Genomic DNA, 22,451 nt, shown 5'->3' on the forward strand with positions numbered 1-22,451 from the left:
CGTCTGTTTAGAACTACGGAAGTGACGCAAGGAGGGAGCAAGAGCCTCGCGCTTGAAAATCCGCCGCGTCCCTTACGGCCCAATCTACTCGCTGTCTCCAGGATCTCGAGCGCGTGCGCTCTAGCTTCAGCTAGAGGGCGGTAAAAGGTGCTCTTTTTTTGCCGTTCCGTCCGGAGGTGTTTCCGGTTGGCTAGAGCTTTCCTCGTTCTTCTTGAGTTTAGACCGGTTCTTTGCGATGGTGCGATTCCTGCATATTCAGAACCGGCAACGAGCCCCACTAACCATTTGCGGGGATTGTCCTGCTGTGCAGGTGAGTTAGAAAGACCTAAGAAAAAGGAAGGTGGCGGCGGCGAGGTGGAAGGAGATGGGGGAGGGAGGGAGAAGACAATGGGAGTAGGAAGGGGTAGATGAAACGAAGCGCTTTAGACTGGAGGGGACTGCATAGCTGGTCCTGAGCGCAAAGGAGGGCTGGTGGGGGCAATAATGTCTGTAGGGGCAAATTCTGCCTGCCTGAATTCATAGGGGGAAGGGTGACTTCTTGCGGATGGGGGCGGGGGATTTTAGGAGGGGCCTTGCTGCCTTCGCCCCCTTACGCTGTTCATCGCTGGTGGTGCTTTAGATATATAAGGAGAACGAAACAAGAGTCCAGTTACACTTTAAAAGACTAGCAAAGCTTATTCTGGGGTAACCTTTCGTGAGCCAGAGACCACTTAATTCGACACATGAGTGTGTGCATCATTTAGGTCGATGTTTCTGTATTCACACCAGAAAGGTGGGGAGAGGAGTTGCAAAGAGAGGTGATTAAAAGCACGATCCTATCAGTTGACCGGGTAAAGGCTCCTTCCTTTGTTAGATAGGCAAAGTTGAATTAACCTACGTACAAGATAAGCAGATCTAATAGGAACATGTGGGTAGCTGTGTTAGTCTGTAGTAGAACAACATTAGGGAACCAAAGCAAATTTAAAGACCAACAGAATTTTCCAGGGTGAAATATCTGACAAAATCAGCTTTGAGTTTATACCCTGGATAATTTTGTTTGTCTTCAAAGTGCTCCTGTACTTGAATTTTTTTGAGATACAACAGGAAGTTACAGAGGCATGGCTAAGTGTTTGGGATAGTGAGCACTTATGGTTTATGAGAGAATGCTGGGTCCATGTCAAGATTTGGGGGGATGGGGGGATAAATAGTTTAGATTAACTGTTTTTTAGGGGATCAGGAGAGAATCTGGCTTTTGATAGTATGGACAAGTATCTCATCAGATCTCAGAAGCTATGCCAGGTTGGTCCTGGCTAGTATTTGGATGGGAGGCCACCAAGGAATACCAGGGGTGTGACACAGAGATAGGCAATGGCAAACCACCTCTGAATGTCTCTTGTCTTTAAAGGCCTACAAGGTCCTCTTAAGTCAGCTGTGACTTGACGGCACTTTCCACCACCAAAGTAGCATTAGCCTCAATAGCCCAGACTAGCTTGTCAGAGTTTGGAAGTTAAGCATGCTTGGCCATGGTTAGTATTTGGAGGGAAGAGGAGGTTTGCTATATGAAAGAAGGCAATAGCAAATTACCTCTGCTCATCTCTTGCCCTGAAAACACCATCGGGGTTGCTGTAACTTGATTGCAATTTAATGATCCTGGTTACTCCTCTTTACTGCTTATTTTCCTGCTAATATGTTGTTATTTTTCTGTGGTTGCAGGCTGAAGCATCTCCATATTCTCTAGTTGATATCTGCTTGAATGCTTTAGTTGCTGATTTAGAAAAATTTTGTGTAGAAAGGCCAGATGGGTCATTATGCTTGAAAGAGTCAGCAAGGCTTCCTCAAGAAGTGGCTGATCAATTACTGGAAACAATGGCATATCGGGGTAAGACTTCTTTCTGGGCTAGCAATAATAGAGCATTAGGATTTTGATTATAATAATAAATGAGAACATCTTGGTTTGTGAATAAATCCTGTTTCTGTGATCTGAAGGTCCAAGGAAGACTATCTTGCTTTATATCTGGTATACGCAGTCCTGTATTGTATTGTCAAGAAACTGAGTAAAAGTAAGCATCATGGATTAGGGAACAAATTGGTATCACCATCATGTTTTTCATCAGTGCTGATTTCCAGGGAAACACTGTCAGTGATAAGTCCTTAGTATGCTGCTTAGCTCTTCTCCTCCCATCATGACCAGGAGAAGGGAATAAGTTATGCAAAATAAGAAAACACTTGTAAAATTCCTGATGTTAAGCACTGTACATGTTCCAGAATTTATCAGTTTGTTACACTCTACGTAGCCTTCATTATTGTTTAGATGCTTCCCATTTGTATAATCATTGATGCATCTTGCAAACCGAAAACAGTTTGCCAATATTGTTTGGTATATTTGCCCTGACAGAATCTTGTTTTCTTTTCCTGACAGAGCTGTTGAATGATGGGACAGTGGGCATTTTCCGAGGCAACCAAATGCGTTTGAAGCAAGCTTGCATTCGCAAAGCAAAGATCTCTGCCCAGGCCTTCCAGCAGGCATTCTGCCATCACAAACTAATAGAGCTTGATGCTGCAGGGATGAATGAAGCTGTTACTGTTTCAGATGTTGTGAGTGGTCTGGGTAGCAGTGTGTGGATCCAGAACAACCTTCAGTGCCTTATCTTGGACTCGTTAACTCTGTCCCCTACAAATCCTTATGAAAGGTGCTTTAGCCAACTCTCTGGTCTTCGTGTTTTGAGCATTACCAATGTGGCCTTCCGTGATGAAGATTTAGCAGAAGTTGCTTCTTTGCCAAGATTAGAAAGCTTGGATATATCCAGCACTTCTGTCACAGACATAACTGCACTTGTTGCCTGCAAGGATCGGCTTAGATCTCTCACTATGCATGGTTTGAAACGTTTGAGTATGTCTGCACCAAAGTTCTTGGATGTCATGAGAGAGCTAAAGTACCTAAATCATCTTGATATCTCAGATGAACAGCATTCCAGATCGGATATACCCTTTCGTCTGTTAGGGGAGAAAGACATCCTGCCAGACCTTGTATCTTTGGATATTTCTGGGAGTAAATACATTACTGATGAAGCTGTAGAAGCATTTGTCAGACACCGACCTACGATGCGGTTTGTAGGGTTGTTGGGTACTGAAGCAGGATATACAGAGTTCCTTTCAGGAGAAGGAACCTTGAAGGTTTGTATTTTTAAATATTCCCTAGGTTAAGATTACAAATGAAGATATACGTTGTGCTTGACTGTAAACATACTTCTAACTTTGGGGTTTGTGCAGACTTGCCATTGAACTGAAATTTTCTACCGAGTCAGAACAAACAGTTTCATTTCTTCTGTTAGAAGTAAAGTGTTTTTAGCAAACAGTCCTTTTCCATGCAGCAGTCTGAGGCTTGCTTAGCAAGGAAGGCTGTTACAGGCAAGAATAGCGCCTCCGTAATTCATACTTTCTCCATACACAGCATTGGGTGCAGTGCTCTTAGTCAGTACACCAATGGGGAAAGCACTGAAATAAGCTCTTGAGAAAGTAACATGGTGTAGAGGAACATTTAGACTCAATTTTTGCCTGAGGCTTCTAATTAGGCCTAGGGTAGTATGTAGCTCTGTGAGACCATTTGTGGTAAGCCAGAACAACAACCTAGTGGCATCTACGTTCTTATCTGTTGGAGGTATATGTGTACTTTAGGGGAGTGGGAAGGAATCTGAGGCCTGCAACTCCACATTCTCTAGCTGAGGAAGGTCTTTGTAATACACAGGTTCGGTTTGGATATCTGTACCTCCTGTACCATAGTACTTAGCAGACAATTTTTGGTGAGGGGATTGTGTTACTAAATGTACTAGGAACAAAATGAATTCTGAGCCCAGTGAAGTTAACACAACAGATTTTTTCATTTGTCATCAGGTATCAGGAGGAGAAAATGAAAACCAGATTTCAGAAGCTTTGAAACGTTACAGTGAAAGAGCATGCTTTGTGAAAGAAGCCTTTTTCCACCTTTTTACTCAGACATGTTTTATGAGAATTACAAAGCCTGAAATCCTAAAGGTAAAAACTATTGGTTCAAAATTAACAATTACATGTGAAGTACAGGGTTGTGTTTAGGCTTGAGAGATATAATTTCTTTGAATTTTTGGAACCTAATACGTGATTGTATTTTTCCTTCAACTTAAATCTAATAAGCTTATTCTTTGTACTCAGAAGCCATAAAGAGCTGCTTATTTTGATATGCCTAATCTCTATATTGTATTGTTCTTTTTCTTTAAACTTGTCTTTCCTCTGTTTCCCATTGCAGCTTGTGATTATTGGAATGAGGAATCACCCTCTGGACTTGGCAGTACAGTTGACTGCTAGTGCCTGTGCCCTGAACTTAACGAGGCAAGGCCTAGCAGCAGGCATGCCTGTCCGCCTGCTGTCCAGTGTAATCCAGCTGCTTCTGAAGGCCATGGAAACCTTTCCTGAACAGCAGCAGGTAAAGGTGTTCAGCAGATCTTAGTTGCAATTCATCCCTAACAATAAGGGAGCATACCAAAAAATTCTTCTTCGCCATCATGAAAACTTATTAGGGAGAGCTTTGTTGAATGAAATAGGCCACGTGATGACTAGAACACAGAAAGTTTGGGTTTCCCCCTATTTCTGATAGCTTTAAAAAATGGTATCAGTAGCTCTAATTCAGTTGTGCAGTATAGACTTTCTTCCAGACTCTCTGCAGTCTTGGCTTTTATTAGTCTTTAGTTGTTTTTTTACATATGTACATGTGGAGCTGTGGATTGGGAGGGATAGCAGGCTTGCATTTTCTTGATATGCATACAGTACAGTTTGTGACATTTGCTTGGATCTCATGGAGGATTAAGGGGTTTCCCTCTGCCAAGTGCAACTTCCTCAACCCTCTCCCTCCTTCTGCGAGCCCCCAAATGCTGTTCCTTGAGGACATGGGACCATCAGGTGTAGGGCTGGGCATGGGCTGAAGAAACGCAGTTCAAGGTCTGTGGTGGCCCACAGACTGAACTAGCCTCACACGGACCATATCAGTCAAACAATTTTGGGATGCGGCAGAATGGGGGGGGAGATGCCTTTCTCCTGGCCCCCAGGATTCACTGGATCTCTGGGAACAACTTGGGAATTAAGTACATAGAAGAGAAAATATGGTGAAAATCACCCCTATCCTCCAGCAGAAAACTTAAAGTAAGATTCAAGCTATTGAGTGCAAAGGCAAGGCATAGTAACTGGTTTAGGAAACAAGAGGAATACAGCTTTATTCTTGTTTACAAAACTAATTTCTTCCCTTTGCGAAGAAGAAGGGGGGGATTGGATTTATTCCCCTTCCCTTCACTCAGAGTCTCAGAGCAGCTTACAATCTCTTTCCCTTCCTCTCCCTACAACAGACACTGAGCGAGCTCTGACTGAGAACTGCTCTTGAGAGAACAGCTCTGAGAGAACTGTGACTGATCCAAGGTCACCCAGTTGGCTGCATGTAGAGGAGTGGGGAATCAAACTTGGTTCTCCAGATTAGAGTCCGCCACTCTTAACCACGACACCAAACTGGCTTTCACTTAGTATTTAGAAGTGTGCATTTCTGGATCTCCTGTTTCATAAAATATATAACTATTCCATTTATTATTAGAGTATAGAAGTTTGTGACATTGTACTTCCTTTCTCCATACAGCTGCAGAAGAATTGCCTTCTTTCTTTATCTAGTGTCAGGATCCTGCAAGATGTTCCATTTAACAGGCAAGTTAAATAATGTACAGTCATGTGAGGCAACTAGAGTACCAGGGCAGTGTGGGCCATGGGATTTCTGTTTTTGTCCACCACATATTTCCTCCGTCTCAAGGATCTCTAAGTTGCTTTTTCCTGAGCCCACTTTTTCAGAAACATGGCTAAAAGAGTCTTTTTTTACCTTCTCCTTTCCAGCAGGAGTAGCAATAGAAGCGTCAGTAGAGTTCTTCCTTTAGATGTTTACAGTTAAGCCTGATGTAAACGTGATGCCAGACAAGTAAATCCTTTCTGTCAATGTGGCTTTCTATGCACTGCATTGTCCTGTTCTAAACTAGTCGTTTTGTTTGTGCACACAACATGCGGACAGTCTGTGTGCATTGTCAGTGTTGCTTCCACAACAGATGAGAGCCTGGTTTAAGTATAATAGTGCCTTTTGTATGGGTAAGAGATTTTCACCTGGCTTCTATCATGATTTAAAATCAGGCTTAGTGTGCAAACTAAGATGCGAGTGAGAGTCAGCAGCTGAGGTACAGAACTGTGAGGAAGCTTCTGTTGCTGTTCATTCTGGGGGAGAGTGAACCCTATACATGTGCCTAGGAGGATCTGAAGCTCAATTATCATTTTTATGCAGAAGGTCCCTGGTTCATTCCTGGAATGTATGATTCGATATCTCTTAGGTAGCATGATACAATGCTCTTCTTGAGACCTTGATGTGCCATTACTACTTAAATAAGAGAGTTCTGATCCAGTAGAAGGCAGTTTCATATGCCTTGAAGTAAGTATCAGAGGTACATAGTAAGGGAAGGGTTCTGCTAAACTATCTTTTGGTGTCATACTGTTGAGAGGTGTAGAAACATAAAATTGTCAGAAATTCTGAAACCAGGTATGTGTGTGTGTCTTTTTAGGGGGAAATGGAAATTTTGGGGGAAACTGAAATATATGCAGTACTTTTCCTGTCAAACCTAAATTATTTTATTGCCTAAAGTACATAAAATGATTTGTTTATAACTTAGCATATAAAATGGTACTGTTGGCATATTTATTGAATTTTAAGAGGTAAATATATTTTCTGTAAGAAAAATTACAGTACTTGACAAAAGAGTTGTAAACTGCTGCACCACGTGCTGTCATAGCGCATATAACTTTCAGTTTTGCCATCTGAGAGGAAAGAAAAATAAAAGAAGAAAGTAGGGGGGGAAATCTGTATTTAAAAGAATGTATTATTCAGGCAGTCTCATAGTAGGTAGGACTTTCAGCCTGTTTGGATATTAAACTAAACTATGTAATGTTGAACACCCTGAAAAATTTAATAATGAACCATCATTAAATACATAGCATATTAATTGCTGCCAAAATTTACATTGAAATAAAAAAGCTTCTTGAACATGTCTACAGTGTAAAAGGCTTATTCCAGGGTTCCTCCAATTTCCCAGTTTTTCCTTTGGAAAAAATGAAGGAAGTCCTCCGATTCTTTCATGCTGTACGTTTTAAATGTGAAAAATGTTGCCTTAAGAAGTATCTTACTCATTAGGGAAGATATTTCATAGGAGCTTTTTTCCAAGCTCCTCTAAATTTGTCTATTAGAAAAAATGAAAAACGTCCTTGGAGAAAAAACATTTTTGCTGCAGTTTTCTGGGTTTTTCCCCTTCTGGGCCTTCACCTCTCTAGAGGGGTATATTGAGGTTAAATATTTCTTTGCCTGTATTTGTTTGAGGACTGGGTCTGTTCTTGTGCACAGCTCCAAATTTTTAATAATTAAAAATGCTTCTGTAGTCAGCTTGATTATTCTTTGGTGTTTCAGCAAAGCAGGAAATCAGGATTTTTTTGCTTTTAGGCAACAGCCTGCTCACAGCTGAAATTGCCCTACTTAGTAGTAGAGATCACATATGCTTGCAGTGAAACCACTGTTGCATTGTTGTTGTTTGCTCAAGGGTTGCAAATAATAGAGTCTGAAAACACTTTCAAATTGCAGGTTTGCAGCTGCCAAATTTGTTGTTCAGTGGCTGTGTAACCAGGAAAATCAACATATACAAAGAATTGCAGTTAATATTATCTCTATCCTAGCACTAAAGGTACGTTGTCTTTATCTGATGTCTACTTTTTGGAGATCTTTCAGATAATGACCTAAAATATATGATTTATTATCAGCTTTCAGATGAACAAGCAGCACAACTTACTGCAGAATTCTACATAGTTGTTGGGGTGAGTTGTATGTCATCAGTTTGTTAAACAAGCAGTGGGGTAGGAAGTACACTGTTGCAGCACGTACTTTCTATCATATATATAATTCTGAAATTGGCCTCAAGAGTGTGGATCAAAAAATCCATACAATTAAGCCAGTTATGGAAAGGGGAGATGTTTCTACAACTTGAGGGAAAACCCCAGCTTTTCAGAAAATCACATTTAAAAAATGGGCAGTATAATTTCTCTCCAACCCAGAAGTGATATGTGAGCCTGTGCCCACATTTCAGCTTTGAAAACTGCTGACCAAAATCAGCCTACCAACCTCATGGAACTAGGCCTTCAAAAAAATTAAAGATCAGCTAAGACCGGGAACTGTTGGGGGAGATAGGTAATCGCAATGTTAGGGTGGCAGCAGACAGGCTAGAGGGAAGAGAAGGGGATAGGAAGGTGGGGATGGGAGATGAGAGGAAGTAGGAGCCAGTGGGGATGGGTGCTTTCCTCTCCCTTGTATATTGTGATATTAATGGTAACATCTTTTTAAATAGAAACTTCTTGAAATAGTTGAACAGAAAACTAATCAGAATGAACTGGACACAACATTCCATTTTACTCTGAGTGCCCTTTGGAATCTCACGGATGAAGCCCCAACCACATGTGGACAATTCATTGAAAACAAAGGACTGGAGCTTTTTATGAGAGTGTTACAGGTAAACATCATAGCTTTTTTATAAGTTTATAATATATTTACCACATTAAGGCCCCGGTCACATGGTGCGTTAAGGATACGGATGATAGGCGGATTTTCCGGGCGCGATCATACCACAACATCTGGGAAGCGTAGTGCTCCCATGGCTATCCCATGGCGTCCCACCAAAGATGCGGACTAAAAAACTAGTACTACGAGGTACTGGTTTCCAGACACTGCAGGGCAAGGGCGGGCGTCTGATCGCGTTTCCGGTGGACTCCCGTGGCATCCGGTGCCCACCGATGTTCCTTCGCAAACAAGGGTGTTTTTTTCCCCCAAGTCTCCGCAGGATGCGCAAAAGCGCCCAACGGCGCATGCACACAAACTGCGGTAAAACGATCACCCGTTTGCCATGGGAGCGGCGCCTAGCGATTGCTGCTGTGATTGCGCCGCGCCGCTTCTTTGCCGTGCTGCTGGATAGCCGTTTGATCAGCACCTCACCCCCTAACCACAGGACCTCGACGGGACGTGTGATCAGGCGGCTGCGCGTTATTGTGCTCCGGGGCAAACAGCCACGCTCCCCACCCCACCCCCGCTTTTTCCGGCCCGTGTGACCGGGACCACTGTTGAATAGCTTTTATTTCTTTTGACAGTCATTTCCAGCAGATTTCTCTACTCAGCATAAAGTGCTTGGCCTTCTGGTAAGATCAGAATGAAATGCTGCATGCTACAAATATATATATTATGTTGTGTGTTTAACATGGTATAAATATGTCATTGATAATTAGGACAAAGTTTGAGTCCAGAGGCATCTTTAAGACCAACAAAGTTTCATTCAAGGTATGAGCTTTTATAATGAAATGGTTTAACAGATGCAAACAGGAATAACAAGCTAAATTTATAAGGTCATCATTGTTTGGATTTAATTCCAGGGGGAAACAGTGAGGCAAATAAATATGTCGAAATGGGTGATGTGTAAATGTATCTTAATTGTGGTATTTCTTATTTGGAATAGTAGACTAGAATAGTGATTGTAATGCAATGAATTAGAATGGTGTATTGGAATGCATTCCTCTGGTCTGGTAACAGAAGAGACACAACACAGCACTACAAATCACCCCACTCCAAAGAAAAAGATGCTATTAGTTACCTCCATGCTTGAGAGGAGACAGATGGAGCAGGCTCTGGGATGATTGCTGTTACCACTCCAAAATTAAGAAAGATACATTTACACATCTATCTCCAATTCTGATATATCTATTTGCCTTACTTCCCCCCGGAATTAAATCCAAACAATGATAACCTTATGAACTTAGCTTGTTATTCCTGTTTGCATCTGTTAAGCCATTTTATTATATTGTATGCTAATTTGTTGTTCAACCTCTGCCTTACATATATGGACTGGTAAGTTCCATTTCACTGTGTCTGAGGAAGTGTGCATGCACACAGAGGCTCATACCTTGAATAAAAATTTTGGTCTTAAAGGTGTCACTGGACTGAAACTTTGTTCTGCTGCTTTAGACCAACATGGCTACCCACCTGGATTGATAATTAGGGTAAACATGCTTCAGAAAAGGGGCTTTTGCTTTATTAGGCTTCTCCCTTGAGTTGTATGTACACAAGAGTTGATAAAACACCCAAATACATTCCTCTGATTCATAGGAAAAATGCATGACATTTTAAAAGATAATTCCTATTCTCCTTTAGAAGGAATTGCATAAGTTAATCATGTAAATAACAATCATACTGTATGCTGTGACTATCTTTTTCATAGCTGTATTTCCTCCCCCCCCCCCCATTACCTCACAGAACAATGTAGCAGAAGTGAGAGAACTGCATCCCAAGTTAATGCAGAAGGACTTTGTGGATCACATCAGTGAATTGTTGAACAGTGCTGAGATGGAAGTCTGTTACTTCTCAGCCGGGATTATTGCTAATTTGCTATCCAGAGGCGAGCAAGCTTGGACATTAAGTCAAGCACAGAGAAGACTGCTTATTGAGAAACTGGTAAAGTGACTTAAATGCCTTAATTTTTTTTGAACATTCTGCATGTTTAGTGAGAACTTGACACGTCTTTCTGTTACAGCACCCAGCCCTCTTGAAGTGGCCAACACCAGAATGCAAGATGGTAGCACTGCCAGCCTACAGGTACTCGTTTTATTAAAATATACTTCAAAAAAATAACTGTGTACTTATTGTAAGCAGCTGAATAGAAAGTATGCTTTGCTTGGCCCATTATGTGGCACACTAGGTGCCTTTTTTCTGAGTAGTGAATGTGTTGAGGCAAGCTATGAAGCGCTATGTAGAACTCAAATACTTGTCAACACCAATCCAGTAATATGATCTAGATTTCGGGGACTTTATTGGATAGTAGTAGTGAATTTCCTGGATGACATATAAACCACGGCCATACAGCCCAGAAAATCTGCAACAGCTAAGAAACTGTCTCTGTGCCTAGGATATATTGTTCTTCTATTAATCTTATAATCATGGTTAAGACATCTGGAGCAAGTTGTGGTGTTGCATGCTCCCTCCAGGCCAAATCCTGTTCTGCACTTCTATATGCTAGCTAATGTAACTAACCTGCAGTTCTCTTAGTCAGGCTTTGAAGGTATATGGTAGAGAGAGAACCTGGTTAGCTATAATCATAATGTGGTTTGGAACAGAGACAGTTTAACCACAGTAAAAATGGATGGATAGGTTGTGGAAGAGAAGAAAGTTGGTGAGGAGGAAGTGACATGATTTCTTAACTATAGTTACAAAATTTCTAATTTATAGATCATAGAGTTGGAAGGGGCCATTCAGACCATCTAGTCCAACCCTCTGCCCAATGCAGGACCAGCCTAAAGCATCTCTGACAAATATTCATCCAGCCTCTTCTTGAAAGCTGTCAGTGAGGGGGAGCTAACCACCTTTCTAGGCAGCTGATTCCACCTTTGAACCACTCTGACCATGAAAAAGTTTTTCCTAATATCTATGTGTAGGAAATAAGTCCTCCCTATTTCTGTGAAATGGTCCTTTATGTTTTGGGTTTGGCTCTTCATATGGCCTCTTCTACTGCAAACAGAACAAACCTCAGCTTATGATGCCTTTTATTAATGCATTTGCCATTGTATAGGTCACTCAAGCCATTCTACCCATTACTTGATAGTTTTACATTACCTGGTGTGCAGATCTGGGCAGCATGGGCCATCTTGCACATTTGCTGCAAAACCCGTAAGTACTTGTCTTTTGTTCTTAATAAGACTTTGATTCTCCAGGTCACCTTGAAAAGAACACTTTTTCAACAGACCGTAATGCATTTTTTGACTGAGGATTCAAGTGTTAATTCCAAATCCTGAAGTACTTCTGTGGGTTCAGAGTGATGGCTGTTTGATTCATGTATTGCTAACAATGTATTGTTTAGGTTCCCCTTTTCTTCCCTATTCCTGTTTACTTCTCTATTCCAGGCTTTTACAAATCGTAGCTTTCAGAAATGTATAAATTATGGCTATTGCATTGTCAGCAAACCATGGTTTGGAGGTTAGCCCTAACTGTAATTTTCCCACAATAAATTACAGAGTTAACAAACCTAGGAAGCAGAGGAGTGAATTGGCAATGTAAGAGGGAAGGGCAAGGTGCTATCCTCTTTCTGACTAAGCTGAGCCACTGCATTTTTTATCTGTAGCTTGATTTCTTACAATAATGTTAACGTTCTTGACAGCTTCCCCCCCCCCCAATAATACTAGAAATTGTGGGTACTCAATGAAGATACTCAATGAAGGTACTCAATGGAGCTGCGGTGGCTCAAGTGGTTAAGACGCTGAACTGCAGGCTGTGGAAGGTCAGTAGTTCAGCAGTTCGAGACCCGAGTTGCTGCATGACGGAGTGAGCTCCCGTCTCTAGTTCCAGCTCCTGCCAACCTAGCAGTTCGAAAGCAAGAAATTGCAAGTAGATAAATAGGTACCACTTCAGTGGGAAGGTAACAGCGTTCCGTGCGCCTTGGTGTTTAGTCATGCCGGCCACATGACCACAGAAATGTCTTCGGACAGCGCTGCCTCTTCGTCTTTGAAATGGAGATGAGCACCGCAACCCTAGAGTCGGACTCGACTGGCTTTCGAGCAAGGGAACCTTTACCTTTAATGAAGATTAAAGGAAATAGTTTGAAGGTAGACAAGAGGAAGCAAGTCTTCATTTAATAATTAAGTTGTGGGATTTACTGTCAGTGGACATTGTGATGGTCACAAGCATAGGTGGCTTTAAAACAGGGTTAGGTTCATGGAGGCTACTAGCTAGTTGGTAAACCTCTGAATACCAGTGCTAAGAGGCACCATCGTGGAATGGGACCTTGGCCTCTGTGCCTTTGAGGGCAGTTGGCCACTGAATGAAACAGGGAGGATGCTGAACCAGACTTTCTGATCCCGCAGGGCTGCCCTTACATTCATTCTGGTACCCTTCTGTTCTCTGGCAAAAATAACAGTAATACATGCATATTCAGTTCTTCAGAAATAATTAGCTTGTGTGTATCTGCTAAAGGTTTTGTGTGCGTGTGTTTCCTTGGTGTCCAAAGACCAATCTTGAATGCAATGATGAGTTAATGGAAGCAGAAACTGGGAAATTTGTTCTAGATATCTTTGATCCAATTCTGCTGTAGTATTTTATTATTATGCTTGCACTGGATCTTTTAATGACCAAACTCTTTTTTCTTCAGCTGCCAGATACTGTGCTATGTTAATAGAAGAGGATGGGCTACAGCATTTATATAATATCAAAGAAAATGACCAGAGTGATCCAGATGTCCTGTATTTAACAACTGAGATACTAACTTACATGGATAATCACATGATGTATTACGGGAAACCTAAACACCTAAAGGAGCTACAAGCCAAATCAAATGGATAACTGTGGGCAGCTGGAACTTTTATCCTGTTACTTTCACAAGCTGTACTAGTGATTTCTTACCCTCCATGGGCATCAAGGTGGCCCTTCCTGTAAGATTACTGCGTCTACATTTCAGGATTTTTGTATGGCATGCACGGCCAGGAGGCTTCTACAAGTAACTCAAATTCATAACTTCCCTTCTGGTAGGGGAAATGACACACTGATCCTTCAGTATCTCTCCACTTGCAGGGCATTCTAGAGAAAACTGCTTAGTAATACAAGGCTTAAACAGAGGCTGGTGCTTGCAAGCCACTCATCATGTATGGTGACACAATTACCTATCAGGGACACTGAAAATGGAGGCTTTAAAACCACTTGTTACCTTTCCTGTAATCTGTCCCTGTATGTCAACCCAGGAGCGCTAGCAGGTGTTGTCTTATATCCTATCCACAGTGGAGTCAATTTTGCTTTATTACTATGGCCAGAAAATTGGAATGGCTTAACTTTAGAGGTACAGGGAAAACTTTAAAACACCCAAGGGAAAGGAGAGTGAACTGTTGGGAACAAAAATCCTGGAAAAGGCAAAAACTTGTTGATGGTATTTAAACCGTTAGATTAGGCCATAGCAGTCCTTCTGCCAGTTGCAAATTATAATGAGCTACTTGCACATAGTTGTAAGAGGGGTGCATGCCCTAAGGGGAAGAATCTAGTCAACTGAAGTTTTTATTTCCACAGTCCATCACAGAGCCCTGTATAAACTTGTATTACTATGGGAATGTACATATACATTATTTTTATCTTTCAGATCTTTTGTGTTCATATCTAAAATAAATGACTGAATATCACATCCATAGGTTGCAAGCTTGCAACTTTCAGTAAACTGGTCAGTGTTAATGGAGAAATAATGGCTGTACAAAAGAAGGCACAGGAATAGGGGGGCCCAAGTAGGAAATAAAATATTGGTAATACCTTTCCTTATAAAACAGTGAAGGGAGGATAGGTGGAAGAGATGGGATACCGAAGGACTCATATTGTCTTTTTCCTGGTTGTGGTCAGAGTGGAATACCTCATAGGAAGAAAAACAGTAGGAAATCTTGGTTGGCGGAAGGGTAAACTACCCGTGTTGTGCTTTAAATTGGCCCTCTTACTGCCACATTTTATAGAATATCTGCACAACCTGTGTTGTAATACTGCCATAGCACCCATTTTGGCCTCCAGTCCTTAAAGCAAGTCTTTGCTGCTTTCTGTGCTACAGGGTAGTACCACATAGCTCTACGTTTGCTTGATATACAACAAATATTCAGAATAGATCATGCCACTAACAAAGTTGTTTAATATGCAATCAATGTAATGTGTATAGTAATTCTGTAGTTGTAGAACAGATTTGTGTTGCAATGATTTGTGTATGAAAGATGTAAGCAAAGAGGCTATGAACTGCACAAGCTATGAACAGCCAGTTTCCTGACAGTTCTTTTTGTAGCCGATTCTGGATTCTGAGCCATGTGTGCTCTGCTCAGTTAATCCACGGAAAGGTAATTTGAACACCGCTTTTGTGGATTTGAAAGCAGATGTTGATTCCCTAGCCAACTCTAGGCAAAACTGTAAAGGAAAAATCTTGATTGCCTTATTCTTGACTACAGCTTTTGCAGAGTTCTTTGTGAAAATAAGAGTTGTCACTTCTGTTATATTGTCTGATAGTTATCCTGCAAGTGGGTTTGGGTGCGTATGACAAATAGTGGTAGATATTTGGCCCTATTTAATTCAGATTGTTTCTGACCCTCAAGGCAGGTATATTTTCCTATTTCTGAACAAAATCTAATACATGAGGGTTGCATTAGTCATGGGTTCTGCTGAAATCCTGCAGTCATTTCACGTGATTGTGAAGGAACAGACTGACCAGCCCCCAGGGTCCTAGAAGCTCAAAATATCCCCATAGCCATCCCAAGTGTCTGCTCAGCAATGCTGCCACTTTCCCTTACTTTCAGAGGGTACCAGACATCACTGAGAAATAGCTGCGGCTACTAACAATTCTGAGACTATCTGCTACTAGACATCATTGTATATTTAGTGCATTGCTGTTTAAAGTTCTGCCCTGCTGCTGTCTCTCTTGCTAGCTAGCATAGGGATGATTTTTAGCACTTTTAGGGCGTGTGAGCTCAACTACTGCCCCTCCCCTTTACTGCTCTTTGGGAGCACAACCCAAATAGGCAGGGTGCGTTTACAGACTACAGGCGTCAGGCAGTCAAAATATAAGTTTAATAAAAATGTATATATGGTCTGTTCAAGCATCAGGCTGAGCTAGTGGAAAATGAAAATAAATTTCAAAAAAAAAAGCATCAGGCTGAGCAAGGAAAAAGAGAAATAATGAAAACACATAATCCTTTTACCCGGTATTTTATACTTACCTCATACGCTGGTTAATTAGAATAGATTGGGGATCTTGAAGCAGCAGTACTTAAAAGTCCATCACTGCCATATGTCTCAGAGTCGGGGTCAAGATGGAATCCCTAGGTAAAGGCACAGTCCTCCATGTTTTGTGCCCGTCTAAGAAAGACAGTCAAGGAGAAAAGAGCATTTTGCTCATGTCCCGACAATTTATAACTTCCCCTTGGGAGACTGTCCTCTCTGAGGTCAGTTCTGATCCTCAAGAGAAAAGAATTACTGTAGCCTTTTGGCTTTTCAGGGGGCCGTGGTGGCTCAGAGGTTAAGATGCAGCTTGGCAGTTCGAGACCCTAGTGCCGTCTGGCAGAGTGAGCTCCCATCTCTGGCCCCAGCTCCTGCCAACCTAGCAGTTTGAAAGCAAGAAATTGCAAGTAGATAATAGGTACCGCTTTGGTGGGAAGGTAACAGTGTTCCATGCACCTTGGCGTTTAGGCACGCCGGCCACATGACCATGGAGAAGTCTTTGGACAGCGCTGACTCTTCGGCTTGGAAACGGAGATGAGCACTGCCCCCTGGAGTCGGATTTGACTGGCTTTCAAGCAAGGGAAACCTTTACTTTTTTGGCTTTTCAAGTCTCTATCCCTTTAGGTGTGACACTCTAGCAAGGTGTGAGATGGTAGACTTTTTGTTCTTCAGCCATAATTAAGCTCTGGAGTGCTTTGCTCTTGGGACAGAGATAACTTGACTCCTGTAGTTAGTCTTTTACCAGCATTGCAGCCTCTGGGGCATGGGTAGAGTGTAACCCCAGTTAATGGAATACTGAGGTGCAGTCAAGGGTGCAAGGCATTTCCCCACATCATTCGTTATATAGCCAAAACTTTTTCTAAAAGATTACTACCCTGGGAAATAATAACGGAAAGTGACAGCAAATCGCAGCTGACTTATGGCAACCCAATAATTCAAGCCAAGAGCCATTTAGAGGTGGTTTGCCTTTGCCTGCCTCTGCATAGCAACCCTGGACGTCCTTGATGGTCTCCCATCCAAATACTATCCAGGGCCAACCCTGCTTATCTTCTGAGACTGTTAGCATGGGCCATCCAGATCAGAGCCCAGAAGATAATGAGTGTAGAAAATTCTGAAAATTTGCATGCACACAAAAGCTTATACCCAGAATAAATCTTTGTTGGTCTTAAAGGTGCCACTAGACTTGGTTCTGTTTCAGGTAAAGTACTTAATTTTATGGTAATATAAATGAGTGCGTACTTCATGGAAAGTATTACATTTTCAGAGGGGTCTAGTCATGGCCCCAATGACAGAATTTTTCAAAATATTGGTTGTAGATATATTTCAGCATGGATAATGGCTGTGAAGAAAATTTGACAAAATCCTTGACTATGATGAAATGCTCCCAAAGGGAAGCTCAGTCATTATTTACATAACTACATCCTATTTTTCCATGTAAAACTGAGGTGTTCCTGAGCATCTTTGCATTAAAGCAAAAGAGGTTGGTTTGGGTAGGAAATCTACTTATTGATAAATTAAAAGCTCGGGTTTATTACTGCTTGGAATGCCCATAGTCCGGCTACTTCACTAGAAGCTGAGCAGTGTGCCCATAATGTACTTCAGCCATGGAAAAGGACACATTCTTCTTCCATTCATTATAACTGAAGTCAGTGTTTATTCTTCAGTCTTGTATGGAACTACTGGGAGACATTATGAGGCTCAACCTTATATCTGTTGTAAGCCAAGTTCTGCAAACAATCACTGTTGTGTCTGTTGAAACACATAAGCAGTAGAGCTTATTTGTGGTTCAAGATTCAAGCCATAGAAAATGAGAGATTATTTCTTGAAACAAAGAAGAGGATAAGAGATTGGATTTATACCCTGCCCTTCACTCGGAGTCTCAGGGTGGCTTACAAACTCCTTTCCCTTCCCCTCCCCACAACAGACACCCTGTGAGGTACGTGGGGCTGAGAGAGCTCTTTCAAGAACTGCCCTTTCAAGGACAGCTTTTGTCAGAACTATGGCTTGCCAAGGTCATCCAGCAGCTGCAAGTGGAGGAAGTGGGGAATCAAACCCAATTCTCCCAGATCAGAGTCCATGCACTTAACTTCACCAAACTTGCTCTCCTACACCAAAGTTGAGCAGTCATTAAATAGTTCCATAAACAGGGAGAATCTTGGCTAGTCTCCATGTTCAGTGTTCTAATTTTCCTTCAGCATATTTCTGTACTTCTGTGTCGTCAACTGTCAAAGTAAGGTGTGAAGCAACATTGAGGGATGCTTTTATACTGCAAGATCTGTGTTGCCAAACTTAAATACCACCTCTTGATAGCTCATATGTCTAAATCAGTGTTCCCTCTAAGCTGAGTTAGTGTGAGCTAGCTCACAGTTTTTTAGCCTCCAGCTCACATATTTTTGTCTTAGCTCAGGAAGGATGACTCCAGAACAAACCAATTTATGCAGCAGCCAAGTCGCTCGCTCACAGGTTTAATGCCAGTGGCTCACAACATTGGATTTTTGCTCATGAGACTTCACAGCTAAGAGGGAGCATTGGTCTAAATTAGACCATAGTTACAGATGCTAGCTGCTGGCTCACAGAATTCTTCCAAAACAGGAGAACTTTTACCTAGGACTGGTGTCATGGATGAAGACTACAGGCCCATAAGCAAGGTCTGGGGTGCAGCTGCTGATTACATTCCAAGGGATACAAGTGTTAAAGTCTTTACTCCCACATTTTCATTTTGGGGCAAATGTGGAAGAAAATTTAATTCTTGCATACATGGAGAGGTCAGTCCCTGAGGGTGATCTCTCGTGCACTTGCAGTAGAAAATTCTATATGGACATGCATATGAATATCTAATAATGTCAGTTATCTGTTTGTTTGACCTTTGGTTAATAAATGTATTGCAACAAACATTCAAAATAGTTTTCAAAGCCTTTTGACCTGCTCCTCCTCCCCACAACTAGAAGGGTCCACCATGTCTTACACATGGCGGTGTCTGAGGCCAGAAGCACCAGGGTGACCTCTTTTCTAGCTTGGTGTTTGAACTGCCTCCTATCACCACCTTATAAAACCATTGTCAGGTTAAATACCTACTATTCAGCCAAGGCAACTAAGATCTCCATCATAATATTCAGATCCTACTTTATCACTGAAGTTTCTTTATTCTTGAAAGTAGTATCCATGTGAATCAAGAGGTGAGTACTGAATACAAAATTTATAAAAAAGAGCCCCGTTACAGTCTTCCAATTACATTTTGGAGTTATTTCAGGCATCTGAAGGAGACTTAACAGTCACTTGCCAATGAATTTTGGTGGTCGTTTCTCTATGAAAGCAGCCATCCCTTCCTGCCGGTCTTTCGTAGGGATATTCTGTATTGAAAAATTACATTGGTTAACACTTAAAGGAAGTCACATTAAGTACAAAAGTACATTCTGCATTAATTATTTTTGAATAAGATAAGCCAATATTAGATCAGGCCAATGGCCCATCCAGTCCAACACTCACACATTGGCCAAAAATACCAGGTGCCATCAGGAGGTCCCCCCCACCAAAAAAAACTGGCAGCTTACCAGGGTGTAACATATTCCTTCAATAGCCATCCCAGAAGCAATATCAACCTGCAAAAGGAAATCTTATTTGTATGTATAGAAGATGAAGATTTTCTAATTATTAACCTTTTGTATTCTTTTAGCTACAACTTCAGTAGTAATGTACTAACATGTTAAACTGGATGAGACAACAATCTAGTCTTCACTGCTGTCCCCTAGATGAACAAAGGGTTGCATCCAAAATTTCTGTTCTGCCAGTAGTAGAGTCCTCCACCTTTAGCAGTATGGAACCTTTGGTTTCAACCCAAAGAGTTTTGGAATGCCTTCAAGACGCTTTTACTGCAGTGCAACATTTCCTATGTTTCAGCCTAGGAGGTCAGATACTTACAGAAACTTGATAAAATGCTAAAACAAATGTGGTACTCTTGGGACACTTAAGCGTGTGCAACAGTAGATGAACAGAGCTACCTCTCTAGAATCTGTATGTAAAATACATCTATATGATTCAGTTTTTACTTCAAAGCCTCTAAAGATGGTAATTCCATAACCTCCCTCAATAACTTTGGTTACTCTACTGATGTTGTTTTACAGTTCCCATGTCTGGAACCTAGGTGGGGGTGGGAGGAGGAGAACTATTAAGAATATATGTGCACACAGCCACATTTATGCTGAAAATTGCTTTTCTAAAGCTGCTTTGCTTAAAAACAGCAGCTACTGGTTTAATTATGTGCTTGTGTGAGTTGACATGATCTGTGCAGGACTGGGCCTAGTGAGGCCTAAGAGACCTGCCTGGGAGTGGGAAGCAGACAGCCTACAATCCCCACAAGGCTTTGCACCAGCTGTAACCAATGGGGGTCCAGGAATTCTCTGAGGAGATTGTTTATATACTTGGTGGTCGGTTAAACTGTGTTCTTTTCCTCTCTGCGGTCTTTGCCTCTCACAGAGCTAAGCTGAGGAGACTGGTCTGGAAGAAAGATCCCTCACTGGGGACAGTGAGTACAGGCAGAAGCCTGGCATAAGAGAGCTGTAGGGCTTGAGTAGTAACAGTTAGGGTTGCCAAGTCTGGTTTGGAAAATACCTGGAGACTTTGGGGGTGGAGCCAGGAGAGGGCGGGGTTTGGGGAGGGGAAGGGCCTCAGCACAGTACAATGTCATTGAGTTCACCCTCCAAAGCAGCCATTTTCTCCAGGGGAGCTGATTTCTTTTGGCTGGGGATCAGTTGTAAAAGCGGGAGATCCCCAGGCCCCACCTGGAGGCTGGCAACCCTAGTAACAGTTAAGGAGCAAAAGGTAGCTACATTAGCTTTGTGTTTCTTTTGGCATTTAAACACTGTTATGTATTTTAAAGCATCTTGTCTTGTTTTTCCCCTGCCCAGTACTGTAATAATAAACCCTTTTTGTGTAATTGTTTCTCTGCCTGGTCATCACGCTCATGTTTTCTCGGCTACGAAGGGGCAATTTGAAGGGGCTTGGGAAGGTACCCTGGGCCTTCTCAAGCGACCTAAGTCCAGGGTGGTGGCGGCAGAAGGTGGCCACATGCTGGGGTCATGACATGAGTATAATGTGTAGTGTATGTCTCTGGTTTGCTGAAGATGTTCATAAAAAGCCTTACTATAAAGTCATTACCTCAGTTCCTCTGTTTATAGCCACTTTACTCATTTTCACTGCTATTGGAGCCTTTTAATAGAAAAAAACAGGGATTTGTGAGTAATAATATACCAATGAGGATATTCATAATTGCTGAAAATAATTGCCTGCCTTAGGATGAATAAAAGGCAGTTCCTGTTCACAACACAGCTGAATTGCAATATAGGTGATAGCCTCTGATTTCCTTTAAATGAGGATTAGACAAGTTCTGGGAAGGTTTAGTTTTTCAGTGCATAACACAGAGTGGGCCTTCGAAGTTCATTTGGCATACCACTATTGGGGAAAGTGTTGGATTATATGTGGACCTTTGATCTAGTATGCTGAGCTCTATAAAGGAAGGGAAAAAGTAGACTGGTTCATGCTCCTATAGGAACTTAGATTTGTTTTAGTTTGTATCACTGCCCATTGGAGTTAGGAGCCCCAGATGGAACAATATCATCATTGGTCATGGTTCCTTATCAGATTTCATTGACCAAAAAAGTAACATGTAGTAGTCAGAATGTTTGCAAGGGTCAGGAAGATCTGGGTTCTAATAACCGCTCAGCCATGAAGTTCACTAGGTAACCTTGGGCCTATCACTATCTGGGTTGTTAAAAAGTACATACCCTCAAAGAACTTACACTATAAATTTTTTTAAAAATCATTATCTAAAATATGAACATTAATGGTAGGGTGTAACTGGGTATGATTTATTTTTAATACAACATTTGGGTTGTCCTGACATTCTTTAGAAAAATAGTTTTGGTGCAGTGAACATCCATTATTCTGAGAGTGCGGAAAATTATTCTGCAGATGATACCAGTCAAGTGATGATATTACACTGACCCGAGGAACAATCTCTTCAGCTAAAGCCAATGCTCTTTGATAAGCTGCATCGCCCTCTTCATTCTCTAGCACTGCATGATTAACTAGCCCAATTGAGTAGGCTTCTTGTCCATCAATCTGTCTGCCAGTGAAAATAAGTTCTTTAGCACGGCCTACTCCAATGCATCGTGGTAGACGTTGGGATCCACCTAGGCAAAAAACAAAAAACACTAGCAAAATGTTATAACACAGATTTTGGGAAGCAAATTCTCCACTGTGGTTCTGTATACTCAGGGGTCATTTGGGGCCAGAGCGCATTGGAGCACCGCTCCAGCAGCCCAGGAGCTGGCACAAATGGCGGTGGCGGCAAGTCCCACCCCCCGGCTCCCCATGCTGCAGCCCGGGGGAGGCCTGAAGAGGCCCATCGCCGGCCTCCTGAGGCCCATGCTTGAGCACTGCGGCCTGGGGGAGGCCTGAGGAGGCTCATCACTGGCTTCCTGGGGCCTGCGCTGGAGCGCTCGGCCCAGGGGAGGCCTTGATTGCGGTGAGGAATCTGCGGGGTTGGAGGTGGTGGGGGCTTGATAGGGGGGTGGGAGAGCATTCCTCCCTCTCCCCATCTCTTTGCCCTCTTTCTCTCCTTTACTTACATCCCTCT

The 22,451-nt window shown here is 42.1% G+C and overlaps 2 protein-coding genes across 4 annotated transcripts in view; one reads left to right on the forward strand and one right to left on the reverse strand.

Moving 5' to 3' along the window:
• The first annotated feature begins 235 nt into the window (after nt 1-235).
• Nucleotides 236-14,622, forward strand: LOC107120565 (protein zyg-11 homolog B-like). The gene is made up of 14 exons (XM_015423289.1): nt 236-310; nt 1,693-1,858; nt 2,399-3,153; nt 3,871-4,011; nt 4,259-4,435; nt 5,630-5,694; nt 7,655-7,754; nt 7,831-7,884; nt 8,412-8,573; nt 9,205-9,252; nt 10,361-10,558; nt 10,638-10,699; nt 11,670-11,767; nt 13,242-14,622. Exons 1-14 carry the CDS (start codon nt 236-238, stop codon nt 13,430-13,432), a joined length of 2,292 nt encoding a protein of 763 aa, XP_015278775.1. The 3' UTR covers nt 13,433-14,622.
• Nucleotides 14,623-18,319: 3,697 nt separating this feature from the next.
• The window catches only part of ECHDC2 (enoyl-CoA hydratase domain containing 2), a 12,198-nt gene continuing 8,066 nt past the window's right edge, over nt 18,320-22,451 (reverse strand). For 2 of the 3 annotated variants that reach the window (XM_015423285.1, XM_015423287.1), the window contains exons 7-10: nt 21,818-22,005; nt 20,972-21,022; nt 19,369-19,416; nt 18,320-19,167 (exon numbers count right to left, since the gene is read on the reverse strand). In XM_015423285.1, coding sequence (XP_015278771.1) covers nt 19,090-19,167; nt 19,369-19,416; nt 20,972-21,022; nt 21,818-22,005 — 365 coding nt within the window. In that variant the 3' untranslated portion in view covers nt 18,320-19,089. The remainder of the gene's footprint in view (nt 19,168-19,368; nt 19,417-20,971; nt 21,023-21,817; nt 22,006-22,451) is intronic. The other variant, XM_015423286.1, reaches the window with a different exon arrangement.

The sequence above is a fragment of the Gekko japonicus genome, unplaced genomic scaffold, assembly GCF_001447785.1.
Source record: "Gekko japonicus isolate JY-2015 unplaced genomic scaffold, Gekko_japonicus_V1.1 scaffold1079, whole genome shotgun sequence".
In the NCBI taxonomy this organism is placed as follows: Eukaryota; Metazoa; Chordata; class Lepidosauria; order Squamata; family Gekkonidae; genus Gekko; species Gekko japonicus.

Coding starts and splice junctions, on each gene's coding strand:
- LOC107120565 (XM_015423289.1), top strand. CDS start 236: ATGGTGCGATTCCTGCATATTCAGAACCGGCAACGAGCCCCACTAACC. Junction 10,559..10,637: donor GACTGCTTATTGAGAAACTG/GTAAAGTGACTT, acceptor TTTCTGTTACAG/CACCCAGCCCTCTTGAAGTG. Junction 10,700..11,669: donor GTAGCACTGCCAGCCTACAG/GTACTCGTTTTA, acceptor GCCATTGTATAG/GTCACTCAAGCCATTCTACC.